General features: G+C 37.0%; 1 protein-coding gene across 2 annotated transcripts in view; it reads right to left on the bottom strand.

Moving 5' to 3' along the window:
- Nucleotides 1-1,466: 1,466 nt before the first annotated feature.
- The window catches only part of TGS1 (trimethylguanosine synthase 1), a 43,615-nt gene continuing 21,600 nt past the window's right edge, over nucleotides 1,467-23,481 (bottom strand). The window contains exons 9-13 of one of the 2 annotated variants that reach the window (XM_046641738.1): nucleotides 23,165-23,323; nucleotides 21,405-21,548; nucleotides 17,317-17,533; nucleotides 16,299-16,377; nucleotides 1,467-4,064 (exon numbers count right to left, since the gene is read on the bottom strand). In XM_046641738.1, coding sequence (XP_046497694.1) covers nucleotides 3,936-4,064; nucleotides 16,299-16,377; nucleotides 17,317-17,533; nucleotides 21,405-21,548; nucleotides 23,165-23,323 — 728 coding nt within the window. In that variant the 3' untranslated portion in view covers nucleotides 1,467-3,935. Of the gene's footprint in view, nucleotides 4,065-16,298; nucleotides 16,378-17,316; nucleotides 17,534-19,275; nucleotides 19,538-21,404; nucleotides 21,549-23,164; nucleotides 23,324-23,481 lie in introns of those variants that run through there. The other variant, XM_046641739.1, reaches the window with a different exon arrangement.

Raw genomic sequence — 23,481 nt, 5'->3', positions numbered from 1 at the left:
CAAAATGAAAAGCAAGGAAAGAGTGCCATTATCACAACATTCCTGGCAGTTCTAACCAATGCAATAGGAAAAGAATAAGAATTAAGAGGCACACATATTGGCAAAGACAAAAACTCATATGTGGATGCCATAACTGCCTATTTAGAAAATCGAAGTCAATCAATTGAAAAGCTATTAGAACTATTAAAAGAGTTCAGTAAGGTGACTGGATATAAGAAAAACTAAAAGCATTATTACATACAAAGGATATATCTACTAGAAAAGTTAACAACAAAAAAGATCCCATTCAAAATCAGACAAACTAAAATATCAAGCAATAAACTTGGCAAAAATATGCAAGATTTATACAAGTAAAATGATATAGACATAAAAGATCAGAATAATAGAGGGACACATTAAGACTTTGGATAGGAAGATTCAATGGTTGAAGATAGCTTCCTAAACTAAAATTAAAAATCCCAAAGGATTTTTAAAATATACCTTGAGAAATTCCAGTGCATCTAAAAAAGTGAAAATGCTTAGAAAGAGCCAAGAAAATTTTAAGAGACTAATGATGGGGGGGGTGGGAGGTGGGGAATACACAACAGTCAACACATATAATGAAAACTACAGCAATCAACAACATATGGCACAGGAGTGGACAAGTGATCAATGGAACAGCAAGAATTTCAGAAACAGAATTACATACACACACACTGGTTAGATTTCAAACTAACAGAGAAAGGTTAGCTCATTTAATAGAAAATGACGTAGGAATTAGCTATTCATTTGGTGAAAAAAATCAGATGCCTCACACATGTATTTGGGTAATAAATATATGAAAGGTTGCTTATACCTCACCAGTAACCAGGACATGCAAATTAAAATAACTTTATTGTCTGTTGATTACTTTGGTAACAATAAGTGAAAACATGCAATGTTTTGAGGGGGTGGGGAAAACTCACCCCTTTCATGCATAGTTGGTGAGAATATACATTTTCGGAGTACAACTTGACATTATATACTAAGTAAAAAAATAAGCATGAACTTTGACCTAAAAATGGCACTTGTAGGAATTTATTCTACTGAGAAATACACATTGCAGTACTACCTGCAATTGGAAAAACCAGGAACAATTTGAATGTTCACAATTGAGTAATGGTTAAAGAAATTCTCATAGATTTGTACTACGTGACTATTAAAAATGATAACGCAAATGTGTATGTATTGATGTGAAAAAATTTCTAAAACGTATTAAAAACAAAATCAAATGTCAAAATAACATAATCCCACTCCATCTCACTGTGGGACAGCTTTCATTGCATAGGGAAATGCTTCAAAGGATTCATACCAAAGTGTTAACAGTGTTGGCCTCTGGGAAACGGAAAGGAAGCTGGGAGAGGGGGTGCAGAGAAGGGGCTCAAGGCAGGGGGTGTGGGGGGGGTGTTCACTTTATATTCAAATTGTTAAAATATATATCCATTTTTACAAAAATGTGTTTAAAAAGTTTTGCAATCTAACAAGAAAAAAAAGCCTGAGTTGGGCTAGAGCAGGGCTGTCGGCCTCGCTTCTGCCTGACGCGGAGCAGCTCCAGGGCTTTACTTTTCAGTCACTTCACACATTTGGCTTCTTGGTAAGATTTCACTTGAACACAGGGGTCTCCTAACAGACTAAGGTTCTTGTGAGCACTAATCATCTATCAATGAGTGTATAAATCAGTTATATGTGCTGTGATTAGTGGGCAGGAATATTTTAATCTTGGTTAGGCTTCCTGTTACTCATCTCACAGAAGATCATGTATGTTCAGGAAGACAAATTAGTTTTCATATTAACAGTACACAATTAAGAAAATGTATTGTGGAAAATGTGTATGCATGAAAGGTTAAGTGACAAAAACTAAAAATAACTGGTGATTTTGGAAATCTGCTTTTACCCCTCAACCTCCTACCCCAGAGGCTAAGTCTAAGTAGTTCTAGGGGCCACGTATAGGACAGTTTATCACCAACGCTGCCATTATTTAAAAAATGGTGACAAGTTTATGATATACACACTAATACTCCATGACGAAAAATTACAAAAACTGAGAACACTGACAGATTTTGATGTTGTAAATTAATAAAAAATTAATTTAATACTTAACGACCAGCTCAATTGCTACTGTACTGCAGGGCAATCACACACACATAGTAAAGTTTCCAGAAACTAAAGTTAGCATTGTCTCCATTCTCCAACAAAGTTCCTTTTATTTAATAGTTATTTTTTCCAGTACTTACTGTAAATCCCCTCAATTTATTTTGATTCCCCCAGCTCCATCCCAGCTGAAGCCATGTTTTCTTTGATGTTTAACATGCTCACACTGTTAAAAGATAAAGGTCCCAGATCCCCCAATGACCAGAGTCCTTTGTCTCTGTCTTTTTACCTACGTGTAAAAATGAATGAACACACCTTTTAGATGAATGAACAAGCAACACATATTCTTCCTCCTTTCATGCCATTTTAATAGAAAAAGAATACAAACTCCTCTATTACAAAATATATTTCATACTGTTTTTGCAGTGTAAATTTTAAAAAATAGTAACATTATAAAAGGATGTTAAAAAGAAAATTCCAGATGGAACAAAGACACAAAAACAAGAAAGTTCTAGAAAAAAGCTTGGATAAATATATTTATATTCTAGGATTGGAAAAGATCTTTCAAAGGATGTAAACCCAGAAACAAGGAAGAAAAAAGACTGCTAAGTCTGAGTACACAAAAATTAAAAAGTTATGCATGAAAAAAAAAAAAAGAAATCGCAAAGTAAGTCTAAAGGCCAACAGCTAACTGGAAAAACACATTTTTAACACCTACTAAAGACAAAGGGGTCTTCAATTTACAAAGAACTCATACATATTAATAAGAAAAAGGTACAAATCCCAAAGAGAAATTGATAAGACAGGAATAGCCAGTTTAAAAGGGGAAAACTATTTTAAAAAACCCACGATATATGGAAATACTCTCAAATCTCATTCATAATTAAGGAAAAGCATACAAACAATAAGATACCATTTTTCTTGCACACGATAGCAAAAATTAAAATGCTTGATGATGGGGAGCTGTGGAGGGGCACTCTAATCAGAGCACAGAAGAGCTGATAACTGCAAAAATCTGAAAACAGCCCAGTGCCCATCATTAGGGAACTGGTTAAATTAATTATGGCATATCCAGAAGATGGAATACAAGCTGGCCATTACAAGCAATGAGGTAGATCTGTATGCAGGTACGACTGTGGAAAGGTCTTCAAGATACACTATTAAAAAAGTAAATACTTAAAAAAAAAAGATACATTAAGTAAAAAAAAGGAAGGGGCTACTGAAGAGTGCAACGATAAGGGAAAAAAGTATATTAGGGTATACTGCAATTCCTTTCTGCCCTCCAAGGAATTACACAACACAGGTGTGGTTATCTTTAGACAAATGAAGAAAGGGCAGGAGAAGGCGGTGGGAGACTTGTACTTTTCATTTTGTATATTCTGTACTGCTTATGTTTCTACCCTTAAAGGTATAACATTATTTATTTCAGCAGGGGTTAAATGGGTGGATAGACTTTTTTCTTTCTGTCTCTCTGTATTAAAAAAACCACAATAATTGTTTACACACACACACACAAAGGTGTTAAACCAAAACATACGAAATTAAAAAAATATACAGATACACGCACGTACATACATAAACATACACTGACTGATGTTAAGCACAAAGAAGAGACTACCTTTTCCATATCAGACACTCACTATCCTAACATAGTTAAAATTATCCAAATATCTCCAAGTGCATCATTAAAAGTCATTTAACTTTCAATTTCATATGTGATATAAGACTATGGGTACAAAATACCAGTGACTACAGAAAAGAAATTCCGAGTGCCCCATCTGAATAACGTTCTGACCACTGCCTGATCTTTTTGTTTTTCTCCCAGCTCACAGAGATGATTCAGGGGCTGATCTTCGGATCAGGTCCCCAAAATAAGCAGTGATTGTCTTCAGTTTGTTATTAAGAAAGTTTTGTTCTATTTCCACTTGCCCTCCAGGCCCAGCTAAGGACGCCACCTAAAAAAAGGAAGAGAAGAAAGTCACACATAGATAAGTATGATTTCAAAATAAATCTTTCATCCATATGCTTTATCAAATAAGATGACTCTGGCTTTTTCTTTAAGTCCTTCAAATCATGAGACATCTCAAAAGCTCATTATTACTTTCCAGGTAGGTGTTAATGAATATTTGGTGGCAGAAATACCTTTTTCAGAGACTTTTGATATTATGGGAAAGACCATAGGGCTATCTTACTGTACAGGACCTAACCTCTCCAGGGCCAGAAGCTAAAAAACTCAGAGGAAGAGAAAACGAACATTACCCTTCCCAAATATCAGATTTATTTATTAAGATAGAAATGTAAAGAACGACTCCCTTTCCTGAACTTTTGTCCTGTTTACCTTACCTTCTGCCTCTTGCCCTCATCTTCACTCAACAATATTTGTTGAGTTCCTGCTTTACGACACTAGGAATACATCAGAGAGCAAGACAGATATGACCTCACTCTCACGAGAGTTCTAGTCTCTACTACCTAATTTTTCCTTCTCTAATTGGCCTCTTGTGCTGTTCTCCCAATTTGGAGCACCTCCTCCACCTGCTGCTCTTTTGCGTACGTGTGTGTGCATGTGTGTATTTCTAATGTTCCCCCTTTCTTATTGTGGTAAAATAAATATGGCTCTTTTTAAGGTCTACGAGAGTACAGTGAGCAATCCCTTTATTAGGAAGCTAAAAGCACCAACCCCCCTCCACCTCCACAGAGTTAACATCAAAAGGATGCTTCAGACTAGCAATGCTTTACCCTAAATTCTTATAAAGTTTTGTTTTAGTCCAACATTTTTTCATCCAACCTCTCAGGTCTATTAACTAGCAAATATATGACCTTCTAACCCATGATTACATCACCAGAGATCAGCTCACCAGGGTAGCAGTGAGAATGATTAAGGGAAAGGGGAACGTAGTGGGAAGCCCTGGGTGTCAGAGAATTGGACACACTGAATGTTGGAGAAAGGCATACCCAAAGTATCAGGGACAGGTACAAACAACAGGAGACATGCAATTTCTGTTACAAATTCTGTAATTGTAATTGGCAAAACTGTAGCTGTGTATTTTGCAAAGAGAGGTGTGGTCAGTTTAGTTTGGTTTGGAGGCTGCAAGCTCTACTGTCACAGGTATTACACATATGACACCAGCATCTGGCACAAGGTAAGATTTATTGTGCATCACCAGTGAGTATGTATTTTAAAGCACTTCAACTTCCTCTTATAAAAAAAAGTCACAGATACAGAAATAGGGAAGAAACAACAGGTCATTCTATGGTACATTCTTAAAATAAGAAAAAAAAGAAGCTGTCCCACCAAGGCAGTAACAGTGTCAACATGAACCCTCGCCCACAATGGGACATGAAAGAGATGGCTGTGTTTTTATCAACAGGAATAGATGGTAACAGAAGTTAAACACAGTATTATAATTATTAAAGTAAAACAAGAAATTAAAAATAGCTTAGTAGTCTTAGAGTGACAATTATTAGGAATAATTATTTTATTTTCTATCTTGGTAGCTTCACGTCAGTCTGATTTTTCACAAGGAAAGGCAAAATGAAGAATTTTGTCTTTAACCAATAAAAGGCATTTTTGACTACTATATCTAAAGTACAATTGTTTCACAATTTACCTATGAGTTTTACCTACAATTTTTCTATGAGTTAAGATATACCTTAAGTACAGTACTTCTCTTGTTCCTTTAAACAGAGATTTATTTAAAGAAGGTGAGGTTGGTGAGCCGAAGCTTTCTCGGGGAGTTGGTGGGCTGAGTAGGGGTGGGGAATGAGAAGGGAGAACAGGTCAGGTTCAGAGAACCCAAGTAGACCTGAAACAACAGCAAAAAATCTGCTACGGTTGGCCTAGCAGGAAAAAAAGCAAAGTCAAAGGCAAATTTTAATACCAGTTCTACCAATAATTTGCTACATCAATTTAGAAAGCCATTAAGATAGGCTTTGGTTTTCTAGATCTGAAAAATAGGAACACTACCTGTCTCTCTGAAAACAGCATTTTGTAAGCCATAAACAGGATTACATTAAAACAAATCTGAGAAGATAGGGTAGTTTCTTTTCTCTCTCTACTTTTTAGAGGGTTGCCTGGAGTTGGGGGCTTTGGATAGAAAAAGGAATGAAGACAGGCTTCATGGGAGTTTTCTGAGGTCCATTACAAAATAGTTAATAAATTATTTTATTCAACAATTATTTACCGAGTGCTTATAGTTTTTTGTTCTAGGCAGTGGAGTACAGCAAAAAAAACCCCCAAAATCCCTGCCTTCATGAATCTTATATTCTAGCCGGGAGAGTCAGATGATGGACAAACAAAGCAAGTATTGCTCTTGATACTTCAGGAAAAGGTAAATCTATGTCAAAATATAATGAGCAAACTCTTATCTGGTTCAGTGTTTAGAAAGAAACAAAAAAGCCAATGTTACTTTCAAGTGTTCTAATTAAAAATAATTTCTAACTTTGGCCTTTTTGTACTTTTCCACAACTATATATATTTTAAAGGTCAGAATTCTGGAGTTGGAAAGACTGTAAAGATTACGTAGATCAAGCCATTAATACTTTGCTTTAAGCAAACAATGCCATCAATTTCCATCTGTCTTTAATTTTTCACTAGCAGGTTTAACTGGCAAAACGTTATTTGGTTCCTTCCCCTTTGTCAGTTAAAGTTTAATAAATTGAGAGAGAGAGAGAGAGAGAAATAGAGGGAAGGAAGAGGGGAGGAAGAGGCAAGGAGGGAGGAAAAGGTAGGTAGGTAAACATATAAAGATTAGCAGCTGTGGTTTACATGCTAAGTTTTTGGCATATTACCTAAACATACTAGATTTACCAAAAGAAATCCCAATTAGCCCGGACTGGAACTACAACTAAGGACTGAAGTTCCAGCAACTAGATTTTATACCAGGCAAAAATTTGTCTTCAGGGACTGGGAGGGGAGAGACAGGTGAAAATCACAATGAAGGTCAGAACTTTAGTAAAGGGTAAGGCACAGATGATTTAAGAGTCAAAGAAACAGTAAAAACTGCACTTTTTTCAAAAGCAAACTGACAAAGTAAAAACGTATGATAACAACGAATGAGAGAGCATAACTTCCAAACTGGATAGTAATGGAAAAAGATATAATAAAGACTAAAGACAAGAACACTTCATTATAAAAAAGATGCAGAAGAATTAGAGCACTGAAAAAATGTGCTATTATTATACTGGAGAAGTGATTATCTCTGTAATATGCAAAAGTTTGCTCAGAAGCAAATTACACTGGGTGAAAATGAAGCGCACTTTTTATGGGGCCTACAGATCTGTCGATTACAGTAACAGGGGCAGGAGGCATCTGAAATACTGGCTGTGATTAGAAACCTAAGGCCAAACAGGAAAGTGTGGTACCCATGATTCCTTTTTGCCCTCATGTTTCCTCTGTTACATCCAACTAATAGCTACACAGAAATAAACGTAAGTTGGGTAAAAATATTTCTGGCGAACAGTTCTCTGGGAGATAAAAGAAGAAAATATTTTCTATCAGTGGAAAACCAGGCAACACTCAAACTTACAGATATTTATTAAAATTAGTTTCATTTCTCTATGTGGCAGACAGAAATGAGATTTCTGTGCCTAAGTGAATAAATCTTACTTTTTTGCTGAGAGTTTTCCAGATAACTTTACTGCTATCTCAGGCTCTCACAGATATTATTTCCTCTCTTTTCTTTCTTTTCTCAAATATTTGCTTGTTGATTAAAACAAATATGATTTTAAAAAGCCATCTTTGTCAACAGAAGCACACTGGTGACAGGTTGAAAAACCTGGGCACCAAAAGCTCCCCTATGTTAGTCTATTAGGAGAAGGCTGTCACTCACCAGTTCACTAAGCTTAGTCCCTCACTCATTCTCAGAACCCGACACCGCAAACATGAAGACTGCTCCCAAATTCAACAAGTCACATACGGCACAACAGACCAGAGAACTGGGAAGCCCCTGGCTATTAGCACAGGACCTGAAGGTAGTACCATGTGTGGCATCCTTTTATTTTCTATCTACATCATTTATTGAAAAATTTATTGAACGGAGTGAAAGAAATATAAGCTTATCTTCAGAAGCACTGTGCCTTCTCAATTTGACTTACAAGGCCAGTGTTCCCAGCCCTTCTGGAGAATGATTATGTTTGCAATACAAGAATGAACAATATTATTCTAATTGTCCAGTGGCAAACTTTGAGGGAAAAGCTGGCTAACAAACACTAGAAGCTGATCAACTGCATCCTTAATTGCAATGTATGATTAAGTAGTGGATTTCTGTAAGAACAGAGTTGGTCCAAAAACCTGGCAACCAGTTACTAGAAGAGATGAAAGAATACCTGTGGCAGATAAAGCTCAGCAGCAAGTGCCTTTCATTTTGTGGCGAATTTTTAGCCCTCTGTTGTCTTTCTCTCCAATCAGGAATGGAAAAGAACTCCTGCAGCAGAAATTCTTTATAATTCCCTTTGCTTCTCTTGTCACCTCAACTTCTATTCACTGCTCCCAATCTCATGGTGGGCTAACTCTCTAACAAGAGATGAATCTGCTCCTTTTTGGCAATGAATACCTCGTCAATGGAAGACAGCAAGGCACTCTAACTCTGCCCTTGAGAGCCAGAATGACTTGGCAAATCACTAAACTTCCCTAGTTCACTCATCAATAAAATCAGGCTGATAACCTGACTTGCTTACTCCAGAGCTGTTACAAAGATCCAATGAAACATACAGGGGATCCTACAAACTCCAAGAATGCCATTAAGACAAGAAAGATTTATTAAGCTTCTATGTTGTATATAAACGCAGGGTACTGGTCCTTTGGAGGATGAATGCAATTTTGAGGGTTCTTTTTAAAATCTGGGTATTTTCAGGTTAAGCAGTTTTAGAGTTTACTATCCCTACATGTACCAAAAGTCTAACCCACTTCGTAGCCCTCCTTCTAAACTCTCTCCTGCTTCTGGTGTCTACACCGGTTGGGATGACATCATCATACTTACCACATGGATATAGTCGTGGCTGTATGAGAGTGCTGCCATTAGACAAGATTTTCACCATGGAAATTTCATTTAGAACAATTTGATACAAATTTCTTATCAATCTCAATATTTAGAAACAGTAGGCCCCAACTGTCCTTTTATTAAATAAGCAGATACTATAATAGCTTAGAATGAATACTTGCAAAGAAATTAGTGGTAAATGTTTATTGTATTCAGCCAAAAACAAACACTAAAAATGCTAATAAACTCAATTCAATTATATTTAAAATGTTTTTCCAAATAACAGTATTACTCAACAGTTTCCATATTTATAAAGCTTTAAGTATTCAAAGGCATATATATATATATACATATATGAAACTATATTCTTCTATATGGTAAGTTTTAGAAATATTGCCAATAAATAAGTCCTCCCTCCCTAATAAAATAAACTATTAGAAGTGTGATGACTGCTACAGGTAGAAACTTTTCCCTGCCTAGACACCGTGTATTGGCTCCAATGGGAGCCTCAAGAACCCTGCCAACTAGAAAGAGATCTGTTGATTAAATCTAACATTAATTTCTATACTTAAATATAAAATTTAAACAACTGCAGGATAAGTTTTTACCTACAGTATTAGGTCAATCTGTAAACATTTTCCTGCTTTATCAAGAAATAAAGGGGCCAGCCCGGTGGTGCAGCAGTTTGTTCTGCTTCAGTGGCCTAGGGTTCGCCGTTCGGATTCCAGGTGTGGACCTATGCACCACTTGCCAAGCTGTGGCAGGCATCCCACATATAAAGTAAAGGAAGATGGGCATGGTTGTTAGCTCAGGGCCAGTCTTCCTCAGCAAAAAAGAGGAGGATTGGCAGCAGATGTTAGCTCAGGGCTAGTCTTCCTCAAAAAAAAAAAACAAAAAAGTAGTAGTAGTAAACTAGATGGGGTCTAGACTCATTGTTAGCATGTCTACTATCTGGGGGAAGTCATGGAAAGGTGGAGTATATCTACTACACGAGTGCCAGAATTTATAAGATGTAAGGCCTCCTAGTTAATGTTTTCAACACAATTCTTAGCAATGATGCTCAAAGTTGCCCTGCTCTGTATATAGAAATGCGTCACGTAACAATGTTTTGGTCAACTATGGACTGCATAATATGACAGTGCTCCCGTAAGATTAGTACCACATAGCCTAGGTGTGTAGTAGGCTACACCATCTAGGTTTGTGTAAGTACACTCTATGATGTTCATATGATAAAATCGCCTAATGACGCATTTCTCAGAACACATCCTTGTTGTTAAGCGACTCATGACTGTACTGATATAAACATATTATAAGGAAAAGTAACTAATTTGACCCAAAAAGTACAAATGCTATTACTTTTCTGAGGCTAGACATTTTAAGAGTTATGAAATCAAACAAAGATAAGGAGGTACTATCTCAAAGCAACCAAGAGCCATTCCTCTCACCATTCCTGTGTCTGCCTAGGAGACAGGACTCCTGTTGGAGATTCCGCTCACAGGGATTTCATACAAAGATGGGGTCTGATAATCGTTACTGCGTAGCTTCCTTGGGGAGACTAACCATTCTACTCTGCTCAGAGACCTCTATCTGTATTGTACATGTTTACTACTTAAAAGAGAAGCTTTTCATGTTTGGAAAGCATGGTAGATCCAAAGCTAGTACTGGCTGTAATTCTATGGCTGCCAAAGGAAAGAAAGAAAAGAAAACACAGCAAGATACAGGCATCACGGAGATAAAATACTTTTACCCTGGGCTCTCTGAATGGAATATAATCAGTTCCCAAGTTTCCATAGTGATTTCAGAGCGTGAGATATACCTCCCCTCCAAAGAGCCTATCACAAAAAGATTGTCTAAATTATTCACTTCTTGAGTTTGATAGAGAGAGTATGGATAACAAGGGATACATGTCCTGGAATAGCCCCCTAACAGAAAAAGGGAATAAGAGATGTAGGTAGTAAGGGACCTAGAAAAATATTTTACTAGATATAGAAAACAATTAGACTCATCTCCTATATGGAAAGACTACAAGACAAGTTATACTGGTACTGAGTCCATACTCTGTTTAACTATTCTCAATATAAATATTATCCAGAATACAAATCTCCCTGGATGGGAAATGAATTGTTCTTTATAGACATTCCTATGGGAAAAATACAGCCTGAGCTTCAAAAGCAGACCCATAAACTTTGGGAACTCAACCCATTTGTAAGTTCAGGTTGTTGTGACATTCTAAAGGTTCCTTAACGAAAAAGTTGACTTCTCTGTAACTCTGCTCTCTCGATCTTGTAGTACTGTCTCTCATTTTTTAAAATCCTACATATGGATAGATTTCCTTCACTTTAAAAAGAAAACTTGACTTCCCACCATAATTTGATCCAAATTCAATACCAAACAATATAATGTACTTGAAATCTCAAGTTTCCTTTTTTGACTTTTATTATTCTCTAGTGTCGTTACTCCCTCTAGAGGTAGAAAATTTGAATCAACTACCAACTGTAATTCTGGTAGGTTTTTGAAAGTAATAAACTAAAAACACAAGTTAAAGAAAAAGAGTTAACTTTCTCCTTGGGCAAGTGTTAATTTAACTAGAAAAAAATTTACTCACTGTAACTTTTACAATAAATAGTGAATTGCCTATTGTCATTCAAGTACCCAAATAAGCCCATCTAATGTTTAATTTAAGAATCATATAGCTCTAATGAGACTAGTAGGGAGTATAATATTTACATATGAGAACAATAAGAATTATAGAATCAATAGGCTCAACCTTATCTGGGAGTCTAGAACGCAGATCTTAGTCACAAGAGCAGCAGATATTAGGTTTAATATCAAATTTGGTATGTAAATGCATGAAGCAAGGGGAGAGTGCTTTTTCTTGTAACCGGTATAGCATACAGTATTTGGGAGGCCTAATGTTTAGATGAAATGGCTTATAAATAGATGACAGGCAAGATCTAATTCCATCTTCTTCTAACTCATAGAGTACGACCTTAGGCTTGTTAATTTTATTTATTTTTTATTTAACCCAGAGACTCTCAACTCTGGCAGCACATTACAATCACTTGGGGAGTTTAAAAGATTTATGCTTGGACTTCAACCCACAAAATAAATTAAGAGAGAATCTTTCCTGGTGAACCAACATCTCAGTGGTTTAAAAAAGCCACTCAGCTAAAACCATAAAACTCTTAGAGGAAAACATAGGGGAAAATTTTCATGACATTGGATTTGGCAATGATTTCTTGGATATGACATCAAAAGCAGAGGCAACACACAGAAAAAATAGGTAAGTTGAACTTCATCAAAATTAAAAAATTTTGTGCAGCAAAGGACACTATGAAGAGAGTAAAAAGGCAACCCATGGAATGAAAGAAAATACTGGCAAAGCATATATCTGATAAGGATTAATATCCAGGATATATGCACATAAAAAGATGGTTAACATCACTAATCATTAGGAAAATGCATGCCAAAACTACAATAAGATAACATTTCATACTTATTACTATGGCCATCATTAAACAATAACAACAAACAAAATAACAAGTGTTAGCAAGGATGTGGAAAAACCAGAATGAATTGCTGGTGGGAATAGAAATGGCTCAGCTTACGTGGAGAACAATATGGTGATTCCTCAAAAAACTAAACACAGAATTACCATATGATCTAGCAATTCCACTTCATGGTATCTACCCAAAATACCTGAAAGCAGGGACTCCAATAGATATTTGTATACCTATATTCACAGCAGCATTATTCATAACAGCCAGAAGGTGGAAACAATCCAAAATGTCTGTGGTGAATGAATGGATAAACAAAATGTGGTATACACATACAATAGAGTATTATTCAGCCTTAAAAAGGAAAGAAATTCTGACACATGCTAAAACATGGAAGAACCTTTAAGACATTATGCTAAGGGAAATAAACTAGACACAAAAGGACAAATACCGTATGATTCCACCGAAATGAGGTACCTACAACAGTCAAATTTATAGACACAAAAAGTAGAATGCTGGTTGCCAGGGGCAGGTGGTGGGGCAATGGGGAGTTAGTGTTTAATGGGTCTAGAGTTTCAGTTTGGGTAGATGAAAAAGTTCCGCGACGGATGGTGGTGATGGGTGCACATAATGTGAATGCACTTAATGCCACTGAACTGTATGCTTAAAAAGGATTTATGGTAAATTCTGTTATGTATTTTACCACAATTGAAAAAAAAAAGCCACTCGAGCAACTCCAACTTGCAGCCAGAACTGAGAACCAGTGTTCCAAAGACTAACCAGAGAAGCCGAGGATGGGGAAGAATAACAAATTAACATGAAAATATGTCCAGTAACAAGTGAGTGTATCTGGTTTCTGACAGGAGGAAGAGAAAAATCTATAATCTGGGATATGTGTATAAATTAAATTCTATCATTTCACAAATATTAAAGTGGTCTATTCTTCCCTCTGGAGAAAACGTTATTTTTTCATACTGGTCCTCTTCAGAATCTTAGTCACATTTACATTCTTTTCGTAATAACTTTATAATAGGATCTTCTACACAACAGACACGAGACTTTATTGAGGGTTACAGGCTAAAGGTACTGTGATAAATGCTTTACACACTTATTTCATTTATTTCTTAAAACCACCACCTGAAAGCTATTAAGTGGCAGGGCTGAGAATAAACTCAGGTTTGACTCTGAACAGCTTTTTTTTAGCCCATTACCTGAACATTATCCACATATTCCCACTTCCATGTCATCAATGTTCTTGCCACGTTCTCCGAACCTCCTACAACCAACTCTTCTTTACCTTTAAAGTCCAGTTTACATGCGATATCATCCAGGGCCTTTTCTGAAATCATCCACCAGAAAACCAGCGCATTTAATCTCTACCTTTCTTATGAGAAGGTTGCATTATAATAATAATTTATGTATTTATCCTGTAATCCCTCGGAAGAGGCTGAACTAGTATGACTGCTGACTCCTGTAAGATAGCTCTGGAGACACTAGAGGGAAACCACCAAACAAAAGAACGGTAGGATGAAGGGTAGTGCCTCTGGCCTGGAGCAGGAGGCAGGTGCTTGTGGGAAGATAAGACAGGAAGGAGGAGAACATGAAACGTGAAATTCTCTCTTGTTTCTCCTTGCCCAGTGCCTTGCCTCGTAGGAACAGTGTATGCCGTCTCACTTGCACACACTGAGAACTCCGGTCTATGCTCAGAAGTAAAGTTAGGGCAGTCTAAAAAGAAGTTCTGCTGTGAGACGCTGAGACAAACAGGTGGGACCCAAGCTGTGGCAGCTGCCTTCTCACTCCTCCCTGTCCAAACCCCAGAGCTAATGAATTACACTCTAAGATTAGAGTACAGCCTTTAAATGCTGCTTCTGTTTGGCCCCATACCAAAGAGGCGGGAGCTGTGTCCTGAGATGGTATTCCGTGATAAGTATCTATGGTCTTGTGTGCCTGGGTTAACCACCCCAGAGCTTACTTGCCTTCATCTCGAGGTTATCACTGGGGCCGTCACAGCCTTCCACAGGGGTTCTCATCCAGGCTACACACATCACAATGACCCAGGAAGCTTTACTAAACTGAGGCTTGGATAGCCACGGTTTTTACATGTGTCCCCAGTAATTCTAAAGCGCAGCCAGGGTTGACACTCACTGGATTCTGGCCTGTCTTTTATCCTTTTGCATTACCTGAGAATACCCAACACTCATGAACACAGACAGTTGAGGATTACAAGTATTTCATAGAAGAAAAACAAGCCAGATTATAAATTACATCAAATGCAGAAAGGACAGAACAGATTAAGAATTTAAACTTCTTATAATAATAAGATTAGGGTGCAAAAGAAGAAAAACAATGCAGAAATATTAACCATAAAGAATATAAAAGAAGTCTAAATAACAGTTGAATTAAAAAACAAAACACATGGGCCTGATAATAGAATGTACACACTTGAGGAATGAATGAGATGGGAGACCAGGTTGAGATAATTTCCCAGAAGGACAAAGGAGACAAAACACTAGAAAATATACTTTTGGAAGGTTAACATCCCCATAATAGATGCCCCAGAAAAAGGAAAACAATGGCGAGGAGAACAAAGCTGAACAAATAATGGAGATAATTTCTCCAGAATAAGATGGAAAAGCTCAGAATGATAAGGTAAGCTCTCAGAGCATCAAAAGGAGAGAGAGAAAAAACCCACACCTAGGAACATTGCAGTAAAATTTAGAATATGAAAGACAAAAGATTTTCAAAAGACTATTTAGCACAGAGTAGACATGTAATAAGTGTTTATAAAAAATCAACAGAGGCCGGCCCCGTGGCCAAGTGGTTAAGTTCGCCTGCTCTGCTTCGGCGGCTCAGGGTTTTGACAGTTCAGATCCTGGGCACAGACGTGGCATCGCTCATCAGGCCATGCTGAGGCGGCATCTCACATAGCACAACCAGAGGCACTTACAACCAGAATATACAACTATGTACTTGGGGGACTTTAGGAAGAAGAAGAAAAAAAAAAAAGAAAAAGATTGGCAACAGACGTTAGTTCAGGTGCCAATCTTCAGAAAAAGAAATCAACAAAAGCATGAAAACAGACGTTAGTTCAGGTACCAATCTTCAGAAAAAGAAATCAACAAAAGCATGAAATAAAGACATTATCAGATCTTTATGAGGCAGTTATGACACCAGATCCAATTCTACTAGGGAAAAAATAAGATGACTAAAATAAGTGTTCATGGTAAGAATGGAATAAGGATATGAATGTTAGAATGTCTGAATGTTAGTCAAGCATCCTATATCCCAAGACTATAGTTGAAACTGATCTTGGCCAAATTAAGGTTTCATCTGCCTGTATATTTCTATTTAGGCTACTAGTTTCAGGAATACCTAAAATCTCTATTCTCAAGGTAGGTTCCAGTTTAGAGACAAACCTTGGCTAGTTTAGGCGAGCACATTTGAATCATAACACATTCAGTTATCTTTTCAGAACATATAATTAAAAGCGCAGAGCGCTCTATTTATGTTTAATTATGCCAGGAGCCATGGAGATGAAGAGGATGAAACAGGCAGGGATTCAATGGCCAAACACTTCCAGTTTTCTAATAATAGTCAAAACCATGGACTTCTCATGAACACCTTCTCAATTAAAGAAATACTCTGTATCTTTTTCTGCCCATTCTTTGTAATAGCTATGCCAGGGGCTCATAGAAGTTCCTCAGTAATGGCTTACCTGGTCAATATCAGCATTTCTTGGAAGAAAATAAACAATGTTATTGGTGATCTTCTGAGACAGTCTGAAAATTTCAAAGGTAGACAGCATTAAGGAAAAATAACAAAAGCAGCAGTTAATTTCTGATCACAGATATGTTGTTTACTTATTATAGCACAACCCAAATGTATTTTGATATGTAACAATGAGGCGCACATTTAAATCCTCTAATGGAACCTAAGAGAGAATTAAGTAGCGGATTTTATAATTCCGCAGCATACTGCACTTGACAGATCCGAGGTTAGAGGTTAAACCTTTTTATTCAATTATCCTAGTGGTGGGCAACCAAGGGTGAGAAATATACATGCTTCCTCTTTTCTGCCATTTCCTAGTTATTGTGAAAGACAAAGAATAGGAAAACAGTACCACCGCTCTCCAGTTAAGTAACTGTCCATTGTAGTCTACATTCTGTTTTAATTAGCAATTGAGAAACACATTTCCTGTTAGAGTCAAACAGATGATTCCTCTGGGGAGTAGAGATTAAAAGGGGATAAATAATAAATAAATGCTATTCTTTATGAAATAAAGGTATGCTTCAGTATCTTGGAAGAGTAACAGGAAAAATCTGAAGATACACAGAGAATTCGCACACGTCAGTGTGCGCTGAAGAAAAGTTAAGCAATAATCACCCAGACTTTAGGGACAGGTCTTGAGGAAATTCCCAATTTCCAGACACTAACTCCACAAACAATTACTGCTTTCTAGTTCTTGTTTTGTAATGGTAACACTGGATAGTAACCAAAGTAAATATGATCTCACATTTGCCATAACTTTCGGAGATCACTAGTTAATTTTTACATACCTGCTTTTTAGGCAAAACAAACTGGACTCTATCAACTGCTATCAGCTAATATCTCTCCTCTTCACTAATTTCTTTCTTTCTCTCAAAGACACACACACGCACATACCCACACACACACAAAACCCTGCCTCTCCACAACCTCTGTTTGAGTAAACTCTTAGGTCTTTCAAAGGATATCCATCAGGAGACATCATCGTCCTAATGTCAAAGGTCTCTGCAGTAGCATAGTCTGGCCCTCCCCACGGAGGGCTGAGGAACACAACATCGGCCTTTAATTGAGAAGCCAGCAGCAGGAAATCTCCACAGATGAACTCTATCTTGTCTGCTATCCCATAAACTTCTGCATTATTGCGAGCAAGATCAATCTTAACAGGATCAATATCAATGGCAATCACTAAAAATGGGAACGGGAAAGACAAATCAAATGATACCGGGTTACATAAAGTAGTTCATCTCAGCAGTCTTTTTATTCTCTGTACAAGTACCTTTTTTTCAAAGACTAAGGGAGATTTGGCCATATATGCCAGAGACAGAGAATTTAATAAAAATTTAAATCTAAGTTACAATGTTTCACTTGTGTTGTATCAAGAGAATGCAACTGAAGGACCTGGCTTTCAGTTCTGACTCACTCAAAAAGCTTTACCAAAGCAAGTCGTATGTATCTATGCCACCATATATTTACTGAGAGCCACACATGTGGTCGGCCCTGCGCTCCATGCAGTGGACAGTCTGAGGAGCGAACAGCTGGAGAAGCCACCAACTGCACGTAAAGCCTATAAATGCCAAGATTGCAGAAAAGACCAATTTCCTCAGAACGAGGCAACCTCCAAAGGATGACAAATTCGACAACTTCTACAGAAAAGCAAAATAAAACACATTTTGAGAAACCTATATGGCCACCTTATGAAGAAGAAATGCAGAAACACCTGCTGATGATGTTTAATGAGACGTTTTAGGCAGAGGGAACAGACAATGTTATGTTTTCACCAAATGGGCTTTCATTTAATGTATTACAATTTCATAATTAGCAATGCAAACATGAGTTAATTTTAGCGCTCTCATGTCTTGCAGTAAATTACTACTCGAGTGCAGCTGTATGTGCACCAGTGGCAATATTTTATATCTGGAAGGGCTAAGTGCAACCCTGATGCATATACCATGGTCGTCAAGGAAATGGAGGTGTTTTCCAGAAAATGCTGGTTTTGAAATATGTTAACACTTTTGAGAAATAATGCACTAAATAAATTACTTGAACAATGAATACAAGCAGCAATTATATGTTGCAAAATCATGCATTTACGATGCTATTTTTCTGTTCTAAATGAACTGACATACATATTTATAAGAGGAAGGATGAAAATGTCCTTTTCAGCTGCTCAGTCTGCTACATTTATAGTACAGAGACAGATGGAAAGATATGCTGACAATACCAAAAATTCGATGGAGAAAATGACTTTCAACATCAAATATATTCAGTAATCCTCATGTTTTCATCTGCACTTCTCTTGGAGGCCGACTTTGTTTCTAGGTCTCACAGAATGTAAGCATTCAATCTATCATATAAATGAAATACTGACTAATGTTTGATGATACCATATTGAATTGCACTATCCAATAATGGTAGCCACTAGCCACATGTGGCTATTACCTTTAAATTGATTAAAATTAAATAATATTATGAATTTAGATCCTCAGTTATACTGCCACATTTCAAACACTCAATAGCCATGTGTGGCTAGTGACTACCATACTGGGCAGTGCAGATACAGTACATTACTTCATCACAGAAAGTTATACTGGATAGCACTGATGCAGAAATACTGGAATACATAAAAGGGAAAAAAAATCTTTAACAGCAAAACACAAAACTTCGTGGATTCTCTAACCATTCAGTTGTTATATGCATAGATAGCAAATATGTGGAAAGAAGTCTGGCACAAAGGGATCATGTCAATTATATACAATGCCATTTTCTCATATGTGTATGTATAAATGCATGTGTATGTATATATTTATACAGAGTTAAAGAATAATTGATTATATGCATATGTGTGTATATAAACACACACACACACACACACACACTACTTTAATCGTTTTGAATTCCCTAACATAAGGCAGTCAGCTCGACCACACTAGGGGTAGCATATCTAACTAACATTAGAGTACCTGTGAGCTACTATCTTTGGTTTGGGGAGAAGGTCATAGGACATCCTACGCTGAACACGCTTGAGGGTTTCTGAGCTTCCAGTTCCATACGCTGCAAGGACAGAAGCCAGACCATGACGACAGTGGGGAAGCACGGTGTTTACTCCCTGTCTCCTTTTCTTCCCAGAGGCTTGCAGTCCGTGAGTGCGACTGACTGGAAGACCCTGAGCGGCTGTGAAGGACGTCAGCTCTGTAAGGACACGGCAGAAGCAGTCTCCTCTCAGCTCCACATGAGACCTCGCCCTTCACTGAAGGCCTTGGTAACAGGCCTCTATTTGAAGAAATATAAATCTACAATACGGACTGTTTCCAGAATATTTTGAAAAAATTTCTGATCTATTTGCTGCTTTATCAGAGGGCAGATATTTTCATTGTCATGTTACAATACAATGCCAAAATGAAGACAAATTTTACAACTTTTGAGGAAAAATCATGTTCATGCAATAAAAATTGATTTGAGTTCGTAGAAAAGACAGAGAAGAACTTTAACAAGAGTAAACAGTGAATTGAAGGGGCAGGCCCAGTGGCACAGAGGTTAAGTTCACATGCTCCACTTCAGCAGCCCAGGGTTTGAGGCTTTGGATCCCAGGTGCCAACTTATAATCAAGCCATGCTGTGGTGGCAACCCACATACAAAAGAGAGGAAGAATGCCACAGATGTTAGCTCACGGCCAATCTTCCTCACCAGAAAGGAGAAAAAAAACTAGTGAATTGAAGGAAAACGAGAAAATAATTACTATTCCAGTAAATATGAAAAAACCTTTCATCCAGGCTACCACTAAAGTCAGCGAATGTCATACTCTGAACTGTAGGAGTGACTGGATAAAGTCATCAGTATCAGTCTTAAAATCAATGTTAAGTTTCACTTTATCATTTTCTAGCTTCTATATTATGCTTTTCAGAATCATATGCTCTCCTAGTTAACATTAACAACTTTATATAAATTAACAAGCCTCAACTGAAATTTTCAAAATGGAAGCTACAATAAAAAGACACTGGGGGAAAAAAAAGCATTTTCAGATTATGACTTAATAATTGATGTCTCTAAAATATCACATTATACTACACTTTAAAAATATCACATCATACTACACTTTAAAAGGAATTTAGAGGGCCAGCCCCAGTGGCCTAGTGGTTACATTTGGCATGCTCTGCTTTGGAGGCCCAGGTTTGGTTCCTAGGCAAGGACCTATACCACTCATCTGTGAGCAGCCGTGTTGTCATGTTGGCTCACATGCAAAAAGAGGAAGAATGGCAGAAGATGTTACCTCAGGGAAAAATCTTCCTCAGGGAAGAAAATAAAAGAGTTTAGAATGAAAGACAAAGGGTATCAGATTCCGAAAAATGAGTAAAAGCCCTGGCTTTACAACTCAGCTATGTCAATTTGGGCAGATTGTTCAATTTTTTACAGCCTTCTTTCCCTGGGGAAACAGCACACGGACTAGCTACTTGATGCAGTTCCTGGCAGATACATAGTAACAGAGGTTTTCCTTCTGGTGATTCCAAAGTCTAACCACCACCAGGATGCTCTAATAGTTAAAAGATGTTCAGTGTCTTAGAATGTTAAAGCTGAAAAGTATCACAGAGGTTATTTCAATTTAACGTCTCCTTTAAATTAAGGTTAATTGATGTCCAAAGTCATAAAGGTAATGATTGGCAAAGCTGGTACTCCGGGTCTACTCTTCTTGTCTTCTAAAAAATAGGCTCCCATTTTAACATTTTAAGTTTTATATAATGTTATAATCCTGGCTCCACCAAGCTGTGTCTGGGTAACCTTGGGCAAGTTACTTCATCTCTTTATTCCCGTTTATCTGTGAAACGCAGATAGTAAAAGATACACTTCACAAGACTGTTGACTAAATAAACGCATATCAAGCCATTATACCAGTATGTGACACAAAGTTTATGCTTAATACATGCTAGCTATTATAATTTTAAATATGTGGCATTAAACTTTTAATCATATATTAAATCTCAGCAAACGTCAGCTGAAGCAAAATGAAACATTTAGAATAAACCGAAAATAAATTACTTTTCTTCCATTGATGGCTAATTACCTCTCTTTCCCGTTAAGGCAAACTGAATGGTATTTCCTCCAACTCCACAAAATGCATCTACTACAGTGTCACATTTGAAGGACTGATTGACCCGGCCAGCAATGTGCTCAGCGATCTTCTCAGGTGTAACTGAAAACCAGCCCTCTGTGAAGGAAGGGGATTGCTGTGAAGATGTTCAATTTCAGGAAGCCAAGCCAAGCATAAACACAGCAAACGTTACTATATATTATATAGTTAAAAAAAACCCTTAGTTTCTCTTTTCAAAAACTTATAAATTACCTAGTTTAAAGAAAAGCTCTCTCTCTACAAAGCTTGTTATAAAAAGCACTAGTACCATTCCCATTCCAAATTTCCACACAAGCAATGACCTCAATTCTTGCCTGATTCTTTTGTAATATACTTCCAATAACTGAACGCAATTCCAATTTTTCTGTTAGAAGTATTAACTATTGACTATCTACTATGGGAAATGGGAAGTTAGCTAATCTAATAGGCCAGTTCCCCAAACTCCACTGAGTTTCCCAATTATTTCATTCCCAACAGGGAGGCAATGATCCCAATTTGTACTGGACATTTTGGAAAAGTTCACACATTTCTAAAGGGTCAGGAAAAGCAAGGAGCTGACAGCAAAAGGCTGCAGAGTTGCAGGAAGAGCAGAACCCTATCGTTTTCAGAAATGACGTCCTACACCCACTCCAGAGGAAAGAGGTTACTGTCCTCCTTCTTTCTTAATAGAAGAAATTTACATTTTTTGTAAAGATATTTCTCTGAATAAAATGATGCACCAATTTTCTGGTTGCCTTTCCCTACCAAAACTTTAAATGGCTCCTCATTGCTGGAAGAATAAAAATATAAACTCTTTTTATAGAATTAAAAGCTTTTACCTAGTCTTACTTCTCCTAACTAATTTCTATGTACTTTCCTCAAAGCACAGTATTTTGTAAAAAATTATATGAGGTTCACAGAACCCCTGAAATTCTACCACAGATCAAGTCCTCCTGATTTTGACAGTTAATAAAGATCAATATTTAAGTGGCCCCAATATGAAAATAAGCATCAGTGTGCTGAACAGCTGTTCGAGGTCACAGGAGGAAAATGAGAAAGAATTCAACATTTTCAGCATTAATTCATTAAATTACATCTTTCTGCACTAGGTATTTCTTCATCAGACGTTGTGTTTAATAGCCTATCAATTCCTTTTGCTATCTACCCTAAGATGCTACAAATACAGATTAGACCTGAGTCTGAAGTTTTAAATCACGTATAAACCCAAATTGAGAGACTGTAGAAAATAACTGGCTGCTGTATTTTGGAAAATGTCAGTCATGAAAGACAAAGAAGGCTGAGCCATTATTCCAGATTAAAGGAAACTAAAGAAACATGAAAACTAAATGCAATACATGATCCTATACTAGAAGAAAAAAAAACGCTTTAAATTATTTGATGAAATTAGAGTACGGACTGTAGATTACAATAGTGTAACAATGTTAAATTTACAATTTTACTGAGTACATAAAAATATCCTTGTTCTTAGAAAATACACACTGAAGTATTAAAGCAAAGGGGCAACTGGATGAGGAAAAAACACATACACACACATATATATATACACAGAGAGAATGATAAAGCAACTGTGGCAAAACATTAAAAACAGCTGCACTTTGGTAAAGGGATATGAAAATTTTCCTCCCATTCTTGCAACTTTTCTGTAAGTTTGAAATGCTTTTGAAATACAGGTAAAAATTACATGTATACTTTACCTCTGTCCAATTTAATCCCATCATCAAAACGGGAGAAGAGCCTGTATCTCTGGGCCCAGTACTTTGCCAGCTCAGGAACAGCAGCTATCTCCGGAGGCAGACCAATTATCTTTTTGTTCTTGTTTTTCTTTTTCTTCTTCTTCTTCTTTTTAATTTCAGCTACAATAAAAGAATATAAAGAATATAGATGCTAACTATGAAAAAAGGAAGGCACAGGTGACTTTATCTAAAAGTGTAGCCACATCAAATCATTATTTGGGACTGTGCTCCAGAACATGTATACAACACCAACACCACACCAACACCACACCTGGAGA

Source organism: Equus quagga, chromosome 16 (assembly GCF_021613505.1).
Source record: "Equus quagga isolate Etosha38 chromosome 16, UCLA_HA_Equagga_1.0, whole genome shotgun sequence".
In the NCBI taxonomy this organism is placed as follows: Eukaryota; Metazoa; Chordata; class Mammalia; order Perissodactyla; family Equidae; genus Equus; species Equus quagga.
This window is presented reverse-complemented; position numbering and strand designations above follow the sequence as displayed.